Below are 13,113 nucleotides of genomic sequence, written 5' to 3'. Positions count from 1 at the left end.
ATTTAATTTCTGTGATACCGTGGTTGAAGCGCGAACCCCCAGGGGGTTCACTTTTGTCTATTCATCCCCAAGGGCTAGTCTAAAATGTTATAAAATGCACCCTTTTTACTGAATTACACAATAAAAAAACTACCCCTTATCACTTCATCACCACAAATTAATTGCCCCTTTTTTGCTCATGAATACCCATTTCCACTGTGTGGAAAAATTGAACTGCTGTTGTCAATGAAGCACAAATTTCCATAATATTATAACTAGAAATTCCCCTATCATACAGCCCACGACCAAAGTGATAATGGAAAAAGAAAGGGTACTGCTGGTTGAGAAATGCAATATTAGCAGTCAAATGGCACTGCAGTGCAATAGGAGAACTGCAATTGTAGCTGCAATGGTGCTGGGATGTACTGGGTGTTATTATGTACAACAAGCAGCAATAATGAAAGGAAAAGATTATATGTTTATATCTCTCCCCTGCAATAAGAAAAATGCAATATTAGAAGTAAAATGGCAAGCTACTGTGTAATATACGCAGGCTGTGTGGGCTGTATATCATTGGTCATAGCAACCAATATCAAGAAGTTGGGATATTTATCTAGATTTCTGTATTTATATCTAAAGAATTATGCTGAATTTAAAAATCTAAACAGATTTTAGCTGGTAAAGCTATTTCTTAATAGGCAAGTCTTTGTAAGCAGAATTAGTCTTTTGCAAGATTAATTCCTAACATAATTTTGGACTAATATTTGTGTTCCAATTGCGATCTCTCCGGGATTTTTTAGTCCTCGATTGGCTCCTAATAAATTTAAACTCTGCCCATTCCCAAATAGCGGACTTGTGAGATGAGTGCCAACCGCTAATTTGAATCTCAGCTAATTTGGTTAGCTCAGATCTCTTGGTTCACTAGTTGGTCTGGCAACCTATGGGTGAAACATAACTGATCATGATCATTGTCATGAGGTCAGGTGACATCAACCAAACAATGCTTCAGTCGTATCTCTCTGCCTGCACACAAGTAAGGCTCGCGTTACCACGAGTGAATAACTACAGTTGTCACACAATACATAAAGCGGTAATGTTATATGGCTGAGTTTATTACCATCAAATAGCACAGATGTAAATGTGCTATTGATTTAAATGAACCATGAACGTGAAACAAACAGAGATTCACAAATCTATTTACAGAAAAAAAGCATAGCTTGGATGTTTAGTGATGAAGGTCATCAGGATTTTTTAGTCCTCGATTGACTCCTAATAAATTTAAACTCTGCCCATTCCCAAATAGCGGACTTGTGAGATGAGTGCCAACCGCTAATTTGAATCTCAGCTAATTTGATTGCATCATTAAGTATTTTAGCAGTAGAGTTGTCCCCTCCATGCACTCAGCTAATCAATTATCTGCAGTATAGTGTGTTTCTTGCAGATTTGGAAATGTTGAAGACTTTCAAGCTTCTGCGGTGGTTACAGCGGAAGAGCTCTGCCAGCTCATTGGACAGCAGTCGAAGGAAAAGTACAGTTGTTGTCTCTCATTCAGATTCCATATTTGATAATTTAGCTCTGGAGGATTGGCTCTATGAGAATATTGACTATGCCCCTGATGATAGAACGGTGCTCTTTTGGAGGAACCGTCCGTGCGTGGTTATTGGAAAGTTTCAGAATCAGTGGATGGAATGTAATTCAAGCGTTATGAAAGCCAAGAGCATTCCACTGGGTATGTGCTAACTACAAATTTTGGAGCTCTTCAGCGTTGTGTAATTTATCTTTGATTATCTCCCTCTAAGTTTATTGTTGTCGAAATTCAATAAATATTGATTGTTTCTATTAACTCTTTCACTCCCAAATTAATTTCTCTTCCGGGACAAAATTACGCTCTTTGTAAAACATAATATTTGACAAGGGCTCGTATAAATTGTCATAAATTTTGAACCACAGGGTTTATAAAGGATACTTTGACACCAAATTATTCAGCTTATTACATTAGCCGATGCCGCAAAAAATGCTGCAAATGTGTTGCAGAATGAGCTCGGCCACTTTTTTAGTCATTTTCTTCACAATCAACCATGAGCATGCCCGAGTCATCAATATTATTACAGCTTACAGCATTATTATTACTATTATTATTATTACTGCTACAAATAATATAATGACTCTCAGTAGTACTATTGCTCCATAGATATAACCCAAAATACCTAGATCTAAAATTAGTGAAACCTTTGTAGCTGTAATGCGTCTGACATGACATGTCCTTGCTGAGAAAAAATTGTGATAAAAAAATACCGTACTTGTCGGACTATTAGCCGCTACTTTTTTCTGATGATTTGAGCCATGCGGCTTATTTAAGGGTGCGGCTATTCTGTGGCTTTTTTTTTCACCGCTAGAGCACATAAACCAGACTCTCCGGTTAGTGCGCCTCTAGCGGTGAAAGAAAATATGAAACAATGCCTAACGGCACTATTCCGTTAGCCCAGGGTAGGCAAGCCGCGGCTTCAGAGCCGCATGCGGCTCTTTCATTCTCTCCCTGCGGCTCCCTTTGGCTTTGATTTTTTTCATTTTTCACCATATGCCAAGTAATAAATAAAAATATAGAAGTTTTGTCACTAGATTTTGTAAAATAATTTAAAAAATTGTAATTATGGTGATAGATCAAACATTGTCGCTTGTTATGCGTCATTATTTATACGCCAATAAAACCGCCAAAATTACACCAGCCGGCACGACACTTCTTGATTTTCCCTAGGTAGGCAAACTATGGTGAATACTAACAGAAAAGAAAAGTAACTGAGGAAAATAGAACATTTAATTCTACATGGGCTGATTCGTTTGCTTTCACTGCTAATAAGACTGGTTCACCAGTTTGCTTAATATGTAATGAGAAATGTACGCTTAATCACCGTACACGCCAAATGACAGCACACAGAAGAAACGTAGCACGTTTGCTGCAGTTGGAATTTAAGTTCGGCGCTTTGTTAAAAGGACTGAATTAAACACAAATTTTCAATTTTTCTTGAAAGCAACCTTAAAAACAGCATAATATTATCACATTACGTTCAAGTTATTATTAGCTATTTTATTGTTCTTTACAAAAGTGTAATTTTGTTTTTCAGCAGTTAAATCATTATACATGCCACACCCATGCATTTTATGGTGTAAACATGGTATAACAGCATTAAAAGCTAAACAAAAACGTTACATGTAGTATTTATTTTTTTTAATATCAAAGGGGGTTTGGCTCCCACTGCCTTCTTTCCTGCAGAAAACGGGTTCAAATGGCTCTTTGAGTGAAAAAGGTTGATGACCCCTGCGTAAGGCACTAGGTTAAAAAGCGTCGGTTAATATGAAACAGTGCCGTTAGGCACTGTTCCGTTGTAAACAGGAAAGTTGCTGCCGTGTTAAAAAGCACCGTCCTGAGTTCTGCAGCTTATACAAAGGTGCGGCCTATGTATTGTTTTATTACCGGTTTTTGGAAAATAAAGCAGATGCGGCTTATATAGGGGTGCGGTTTATAGTCCGAAAAGTACGGTAGTTTTTGCAAAGCGAAACTACACTCAGGATGGGTTGCAAACATCTTTTCTATTGGCTCAACACATGCAGATAATCGTTTCCTTTCGTTTAAGGACAGATACGATAGGCTAATTAATCAACTACTCACTAATGAGAACCTTTTTGAAAGAGGTCTACTAAAGCCGCACCATGCAGCTTTTGGCCATGCCCAAACGCTCTGCCGAGTTGTACTGTGCTGCTTGTGGTAGCGGAAGAGTTGATGAATTCTCCTTTTCTGATCATTTTAAAATATTCCAAAACTATTTCTTAAATTTTGTGAGAATACATTTGTGTCAACTGTTATGGTGCTTCTTATTGGCTGGATAGTTTACTGCCTCATAGGAGTTAGTTTCTACTCGTAGTCAGTTTTTCATTGGCTCTCTGTACCGGTAGCTAGGAGGAAGTCAGGGGGCGGGGCGGTCTACCATGACATGGGTAACATCAACGTGAGCTTCATAACCCATAGGGAAAAGCATTCAAGGAGGGACAACTTAGAGTTCATATGTGATTCCTTGATGTTTAGATGGCCTCATCTCGACCTCTCCTTTAACTCCCGCCATGATATTCTTCTTAATGGCAAGTACAAGGTGATGTTTACCTCTATATTAATCAATGACACACTCAAATCATTGCATATGAAGTTAATTCTGATCGATCTGATCTTAAGTCAGATCGACTTCGTATGTTAAAACTCTCCTATTTTGGAGGAAATATTTATCTGAAAGAGCCCCTTATTTTGTTTAGCTCTTCATACATTCAAAAAGCTACTGGTAAGTCTCTAAGAAATTCCATTTAAATAAGTGTATTGTATAGAATACGATTGTGGGAAAGTAAAATCGTGTGATAAAAGGATTTTCCCTCAAGGAGAAATTGTGAGTAAAGTAGAAAAGTGGAAATCGTGGCAACCACGATTTCTCCTGTGCTCCTTATCGTCAGCAACTAAACCGGCTCCCCCATTTGCGCTCCAGCTTGGATGAAGAGGGTGGTTAGCGACCCTGCAAGGCAAAAAACAAAATCTGACAAAGGGCGAAGGAGCTTCTCTGCAAACCCATGATCAGCTAGCTAGCCTAAAGCCGACTTGGGTTCGGTTTGGAGGTTGTTTTGCTTCTGTTCGACTAAGCCACATGTCACACGGCATCTAAAGCAGGACACTGTTTCATTGGTAGTTTTTATGTATTTGAGCTAAATATTTTTATTCTAAACAAAAAAATTTGAGGAACAATTAATAATTATAATTACGCAGCAGATTTATCAGAAGATCGTTCAGCTGCTCAAATTAAGTCACTCGATACAAAGATTTTGCCAACTCTTCCCATCAACAAAATTATATTTTTTGTTAACATATGAACGTTTTTCTATGTTGAGTACATAGCAAACAAAAACAGTCTTTATCATAGTACTGTGGTTTTACATAAATAAATCAGTCAACGATTCTTCATCAGGATGAGTATGGCACATTGTTTCTATTCTACACGAAAGAAAACCACAACCATTATATTACATTTATGTAAAACTTAGGTGCAACATCTTACATTTATGCAACACAATCACCAGTCCGGGTGAGCCTTGTCGTAAATTGCTTCATGTTGTTTATTTAACGAAATAAAAAGATCGTCTCATTTCTTCTTCAACTTTGGTCACACACTCGTAAGGGGAAATGTGACGCGTGCTCGCTAGAATTTTAACCAGCCAATAAGAGCAAGGGTTCGATCACGAAATTTCGAGCAGGACCGAAATGGTTCGTTTCGGCGAGAAATGTTTTCGGCCGAACAGTTTACAACTGACAGCGGCGTCGTTTAGTTCGTTTCGGCTCTCTTGTGACCACCCCTTTATGGTGTCTCAATCAAAAACACCCAACAGAAGGACCTGCCTAGGAAAGTCATGGTTATATGAAGTGGGGAGAACCGTGATTGGATTTGGTACTTACCAGATAGAGAGAGAGGGGGGAAGAGGGGGGAGAGAGAGGGGAAGAGGGGGGAGAGAGAGGGGGGGGGAGAGAGGGGAAGAGGGGGGAGAGAGAGGGGGGGGAGAGAGGGGGGGGGGGAAATGAGGGGGAAGAAAAAAAGAGAAAGGATTTTATAGAATATTTATAAACTAAAGTAAAAAACCAAATTATATTTGCAAACAATAAATTGAACAAAAATTTAAAAATTTCACCCACCTTGTCAGTTTTACTTGCAAAAATGCAATTGAAAAAAACTGAACACTTTATTGAAAATTATTTTGGGTGTAGGGTTTACATCATGTTGGCAACTTTGCATGTCAAGTTATAGAAGTCGAGGTTTGACTGTACATCATTGTGTGTAGGAATTGCTTTCTCTTGTATTTTTTTCTGTTTGATGCTTAGCGAGATCAATTGACGCTATAAAACGAAGATCTGATGATACTTTATCTATTCTAAAAGCTCTTTACCGTTCTTGGTTTTGTCTTAAGCACATTCAATGACCAACATCGCTCGAGTTTACGCTTAATTGGCAAATGAGACGGGTTTGGAAGGCATGTTGCCTCAAGAATTTTTTATCATTCTGACAATGCTACATTCGATCCTTATTATAGCAAGAGCCATGTCTGTCTATCTGTCTGAAGCCGAGCTAAGAACGTTAGGAAAGAAGTTTACACCACACTGGATCCGAACATGAATATTCAGTTTCCCAGTCAAGCATGCAACTAGCTGCACTAGGAAAGTGCAGCTCAATCACCTTACACATTTAAGAATAATTATGCGCATAGCTATTACACATGACGATTTCTCACTCGCGCCAGACTGCCTGGGTATTAGTTGTTACTATAATAAAGGCTGTGTCCGTCTGTCTAGAGCCACGGTTGGCGATTGGGAAAAAGATTGCATCGTATAGGATTTGAACATCGACTTTTGGCATGGTTGATTGACACTAACAACTTCGCCAATCAGTTTACCCCTGGCATCTATATTTCTCAAAGTTTGTGTGCGTGTATATGTATGTACAGCTATAGCTATTCAAATCTTGGAATAAGGAACCTGTATCAAAGAAGATTTGATCTCAGACCCTCCTATTCGCTAGTAGAATCCTCTTCTAAAACAATTTAGGGTAACTCGACTGGAAGATTTGTCTCCCTAGCTAATCTCTTCGGTAGAGTGACGTCGTCCCAGATGGTTCCTTCCTTTTTTGTAAAGAATTTATTAGGCGTGACTTACTTCTCCTTTGGTTAACGGATGTTTCATGCTGTTTCCGGAGCTGTTCCGAATGTTTAATTCTAATGCGCATCCGGTTTGGTCGAAAACTGAACCTATTTTCGAGATCCGAGACGAACAAATCTCAATTTTTTTTGTTGAAAACCGAATTGGTCGAGAACCGAGGTTTCACTGTAGTTAGCTTTTATTAGTAAGCGTACTCCAATTATTCATTGGCAATGTGCCAGGCTAATAGCGACTGGTAGGCAACTTCATTACCCCTCATTGTTTATAGGCTGATTTTTAATCCTCGGGCAACGCCGGGTATTACAGCTAGTCATGTTATACAGCACTTTTTCACCTGAGCAACGCCGGGCATTCCTCTAGCTCTATAATAATTGTACATATAGGTAGTTATTACTCCTGACGACCTCTAACAGCACATTGGAGACTGCCAGGGTACCAGTAGTAATAACACAACGTAAATATTCATTATTCAACTAACAGCGAAGTTTGGTTTTGCAAATAGAGCTTGAATGTTATGGAACAGTTGTGGTTCATTTGGTGACATCAGAGTTCATGCCTTCTATTACATTAAAGTACACACTGGAAAAGTAGTTTTGAATGCTTCTGAATGCTTTCTGTTTTTAGCGTTTCTATGGGTTTGATTTTTGGCTAGGAGCATTCCATTTTTCAAATAATGCTCATTGGATACCATAAAACCATCTTTCTAAATTAGCCAATCGTGTTCCAGTTAAGTCCAAGTCTATCCTGCACTGATTAATCATACCAGGCTACATCCACCGCCTGATGAATAGTGCTAATAATGGGGATAGGAAATGTTCCAACTAAATAGTGTCCATACTAGGTAAGGTTAAAAGCTCCTGTACTTTGACCTGGTGAGAAAACTTCTGCCACTATTTTCCACATCATTATCTGTCATTACTGATGGATTCGTGAGGCAATATTTCCTGGCTGATGGAAATGCCTGGTTCAGCAAACAGGTATCCATCATTTTTTTTTGACGTCATCAAGTTGTTTGCACATGCGCTCGTTTATGGAAAAGCCGCTATTTTGGAGAAAACGATCGTTTTTCTTTTATTTAATAGTACTTTTTGGTGTTGTTTTGATACTATAATAAAAAAATTGCAGACAAAAGCATCGTTTTCAAAAGCTTCGTGTTTTTAACGATAGAATTGTCTATAAAGATGGCCAACAACGATAAAATGACGTCACGAAAAATCGAAGGATTACATTAAAATTTGCATCAAGCTAAGTGAAGGCTTGCAAGGCAGTGCAAGTCTTCACTTAGTTTCACAAGGCATATTTATGTAAAGATTACAAATTAACCTAGCCAATTTTTATTGTCATATACGTTATAGAATAAGTTTGGTGTTGTGTGGAAGGCCTAAATTCATGTTTATGAGTTCAAATCCTGTGTGATGCAATCTTTTTCCCAACTTCCAACCATGACTTTGGACAGACAACTCTTATTATAGTAAATATTATAGGTGTTGCAGGCACACCTGCATATATTGCTGTGCCCAGCTATGCAAGCTTATGCAGGTGTGTGATTGATGTGACCCCAATAGCTATGATATCGCAGGATGAGGCAACTAACTCCTGCATGCACTCCACAAGAGCATTGTTCTACGCGGTCACATGATTTATCCAAAAATATTGGTTTGAATCAGGCATAAGACTAAATTTTGTGAAAAAATTCAAAAAATCTACTAATAGAGTGAAATCCGTTTGTATGTGTATGGGAATCATCTTCTTTTAGTCTTAGCAAATTTATAGGAATTTTAACTACTGTACCCCTGCGATTTATATCTCGAGTTTGTGTTTACTAGTTCAAATCCTGTGCGACGCAATCTTTTTCCAACCTCCAACTGCGGCTTCTGACAGACAAACACGGCTCTTATTATAGTAAAGGCTATTGAAAGTTTTGTGTTTTATCTGTGGTTCTATACTGTACTTTGTGTCTAGTCATCTACAGTCTCTAGTTGTCTATACTGGATTATGAAAAACTGAGGGGTTGTCTACCCCACCTTTTTAATTATAGGACTATTTGATTGTTAAAAGAGAATACAATTTCTATCATCAAATTCTATGTTAGTGTGTTTGGAAATGTTATCAAATGTGGTTGTGGATTAGTAGGTCTCTGGCACAGCAGCAAGAATGACAAGGACCAAGGCTTACCATCACTGTACACTACTAGTAGATAGTGACACAGAGCTGCTGCATTCTTGCCTCCACTCCCCAATCAAGGTAAATCTATTACATAGGTGAAATACTAAGACTCCTAACAAATAGACTAATTATATTCATTATGCTAAGTCTGGTGTTCATTAGCGCGATGCCAAAGCAGAGAGAAAATTATTTGATCAAAAATTTAAATTAATGTATTTAAAGTAGGAAATGGCCATTTTCACTGACATGATGAAAAAATATGCTGACTACATGAAAAATATATTTCATAGAAAAATTATCTATGCAATATACACGCTAGCCAACCTTGGTCCACTGCTATGCATATAAACTGTTAAGACAGGAGGTCAAGAGGGCAGGAGTACAATTTTCACCCCAGTCACATTTTCTTCATGTACAGTTCCTGATTCCCAAGTAATTTTGCCTCAACGACATACTGTTGTTACATGAAACAATAAAATGGACTCCAGCTAACAGATCATTAACTCAACCACAACTCACGCTCAGGTTTTACCTTCAGCTATGTGAGGCACAGCCATACAGTGTTGTGTCAGCACAGCCATACAGTGTTGTGTCAGCACAGCCATACAGTGTTGTATCAGCACAGCCATACAGTGTTGTATCAGCACAGCCATACAGTGTTGCGTCAGCACAGCCATACAGTGTTGCGTCAGCACAGCCATACAATGTTGCGTCAGCACAGCCATACAATGTTGCGTCAGCACAGCCATACAGTGTTGCGTCAGCACAGCCATACAGTGTTGCGTCAGCACAGCCATACAGTGTTGTGTCAGTAAACCAAAGTATCTTTTATATTTGTTTTTAGATTTGGTAATTCCAGTCTGATTAGCCTGTCTTGACAAACTGTTGTTTTTGCGGAGTTGTTCCCCCGTCGAGCAGGCGAGCAACACAACAGCTTGTCACAAAACATACTGCACCTGATGCATCAGCTGCACTTATAGAGAGTTGTTCTCTTCCGTCTATGCGGCTTGGTTGCGATGTTATGTCGGTCGCTCCAGTGGTAATCATAACGAATTTCGCGCAAAAACGTATTTAGGAAAAAAAAGATTACAACGTTTAACCAGCGACCAGTCTCTGCGGTAAACTTTAGTAGAACTTGAGAACTTAGGCAACAACAGCTACTAAACATGTCGTTATTTGTGCGCTCAGTCAGTTTTATTTCTATTTTAGTATCAGTCAGTTTTATTTGTTCTTATGGATTTTATTTTCAATTTATTTTATTCTTAAGTTCTACTAAAGTTTACAACAGAGACTTGTTTCTGGTTAAATGTTGTAGTCTCATTTTTTTTCTACATAAATTTTTGCGCAAAATTCGTTATGATTACCAATGAAGCGACCGCCATAACATCGCAACCAAGCCGCATAGACAGAAGAGAACAACTCCCTATAAGTGCAGCTGATGCATCAGGTACAGTAAATCTTTTGACAAGCTGTTGTGTTGCTCGCCCGCTCGACGGGGGGACAACTCCGCAAAAACAACAGTTTGACAAGACAGGCTACAGTCTGATGTGAATATCGTATTTTAGCATCATTGAGTTGAGCTTTGCTAGGACGTAACACCTACAGTACAGTAGGTGCCCATACAACATTATGGGCTTTGCTAGGGCGTAAAACCTACAGTACAGTAGGTGCCCATACAACATTATGGCTTTGCTAGGACGTAAAACCTACAGTACAGTAGGTGCCCATACAACATTATGGGCTTTGCTAGGACGAAACACCTACAGTACAGTAGGTGTCCGTACAACATAATTCGTTCCTGGAACATTGACGTTATGAGGACTTTACATTATGCGAACAATAAAATACATGTAAACTACCTGACCCGTTCCAAGATCTCAAACTCACTCCTTTATCCTTCAACATAATAAAATGCGACTTGACTGTTTAATTTAATGTTGCTCAAAAAGCAATTACAATAGACCCCCGCCATACCACATCAGTTTGTTCCAGTGTTGGCTTTGTAAGGCGAAAATGTTATATAGAGTGCTATAGAAACCCATAATGATTATCTAATGTAAACACCACTAGCGAAAACATCAAAATTTTATATATGTACTGTACATATTAAAAATTATGTTTCATGATTAAAATCGACAAAACTTGATCCCAATTAAAATGCTCAGATGAAAAGTAGGTGTGAAATGACATCACGCGTTGTTATCGTTAGGATAATTAATCACTATGTTTCCATGATGCGCAGTGCTTCGAAGTTGCGCCCTCTCCGAATCATGGAAACTGCGTCTTCGCACTGAAATCACTGCGCACTGGTCAGTGCGAAGCCAGTGCAAATTCGCAGCAAGGAAACAGCTATTGCGCAGTGGCTGCGCATAGCTCTCATGCCGCGGAAACAGGTTCTTCGAGCGCCATAGACTAGTACAAAAGTTATCCTGCTTATCTATGTTTTTGCTATTCTTCCGATATTTTTCACTTAAATTTAATTATGGTCTGCTCCTACGAAGATGATGAAGTGATTACTTTCCTGGACTTTGTTATCGATACCAACACTTTTCGAAAAATAGGTGGCAAGCCCTAAAGTAACATTTCAATAATCTATTACTTATATAAATATTTATTAAAAATATATTATTTGTAAAAATTGTGTTAAGGTTTGTAAAACATTGTGAATGTGTATTGTAAATAAAAGTATAACGATGACAAAAGCATAAAAAGACCTTTTCTGTCGTTCGGTACGCATGATCGATTCCATGTATCCATCCAGCGATTTCAGAGTGTTTCAACCGCTATCAAGTTTTGTCAATTTTAATCTTGAAATATTCTGGCAGTCAGATCACCTCAAATATCAAAAACAATCGCAAATAATAAAAAAATAACGATACTTTCTAGAAAAAATCTTCTTAAGTTTTATGCAACTTTATCTGTAAGCACATTATTGGATATCACCTGCCATGCCTTGTCAGCAGTTAAAGTTAATAGTATTTATGACACAGATAATTGCTTTTTGATGTTTAATTTGTCCGTTGTAAGACTGTCAGATGGGTCACAGTCAGCTAGATGACCTTGCTGACTCGGAATTTTCTTTATGCCACAGGGAAAAATAGAGAGCAATGCTTCGCAGAGTCTGTCCTCACCTGTTACTATGCTCAGCAATCAAGATCACCCACTTAATTCGGAGCAAGTGATGCATGCTCTGGCAGATGACTACCAGAGCAGGTGCTCCTTGACGTGTCAGGACACTCAGGTAGAAAGTTCTCTATAATTTATTATCATGTTGTTTAGATTGAATGTCCAACCTTATGACATGAGTTGAACAGCTTTAAAAAATTGTTGATTTTTTGAAAAAAGTCTTTCACTGTTTTACATAGTTGAAATAGTATAATGCTATACTCCGTTGAATATTAACCCTTTTTGACAAATATTTTGTTAGAATATATTGCAAGTTGCACACTATTCAATCCTTGAAATGATAATTCAAACTAGAAAAATGGGTTGTCCATAAACCAGTTGTATATGGCTATAACCTTATGGGTGACATTTCTGATTATGATGTAGGTTTTTTTTCTAAAACAAGGTGTTCCTATTTTATAGCCCAAAGATTGGTGCAGATTATTGGCATTCCTTGACTGTTTGGTATGACATACTAAAGTGGCCGTGGGATGGTGCAGCAAATTTCTATGCTCGAATGTTAATTGATGGTTGATGTTAGCCAGTGATAGCTTGATAAATATGCAAAGGGAATCTGAGAATTATTTCTACCAATACTTCACCTTGCAGGTTACGCATGTGGAAATTCGCGATATCTGCGATAGATGTTACCCCGGTATCGAAGAGATCAAAGGGGAACTCACCAGCTGGCAGTGGGTTTATGGGAGAACTCCCAAGTTTTCTTTGAATCAGTCCATTGAGGGTGACACAACTCTGAACTTGTCAGTGGAGGGTGGAAAAATTTGTGACATCACAGTAAAATCTCATTACCCTGATTACACGACTGACAACATTCGTACCCTCATAGGCCTCCCCTTCTGTCCAGTCACTGTCCCTTTTGTCATATCTCAAGACAAAACACTCAGCAATGATATTGTTTGCAGTCATCTTGTTAAACTTTTTAAAGATTTGACTGCAGTAAGTTGAATCTCTCTTTATTTACCTTTTTGTATCATGAAAATGTCCTGTTGCTGTAAATATTCAAACTTGAAAATGACAATATCATTGATGTTTTATGTATTTATTCG

The 13,113-nt window shown here is 38.3% G+C and overlaps 1 protein-coding gene across 1 annotated transcript; it reads left to right on the top strand.

Moving 5' to 3' along the window:
- The first annotated feature begins 1,425 nt into the window (after window positions 1-1,425).
- LOC137403546 (lipoyl amidotransferase LIPT1, mitochondrial-like) lies at window positions 1,426-13,113 on the top strand. Its single transcript, XM_068089491.1, has 5 exons — window positions 1,426-1,708; window positions 3,931-4,124; window positions 8,849-8,959; window positions 11,973-12,122; window positions 12,656-13,113. Exons 1-5 carry the CDS (start codon window positions 1,429-1,431, stop codon window positions 13,010-13,012), a joined length of 1,092 nt encoding a protein of 363 aa, XP_067945592.1. The 5' UTR covers window positions 1,426-1,428; the 3' UTR covers window positions 13,013-13,113.

The sequence above is a fragment of the Watersipora subatra genome, chromosome 9 (assembly GCF_963576615.1).
Source record: "Watersipora subatra chromosome 9, tzWatSuba1.1, whole genome shotgun sequence".
Lineage (NCBI taxonomy): Eukaryota > Metazoa > Bryozoa > Gymnolaemata > Cheilostomatida > Watersiporidae > Watersipora > Watersipora subatra.
Note: the sequence above shows the minus strand (reverse complement) of the source record. Positions and strands in the feature narration are given on the sequence as shown.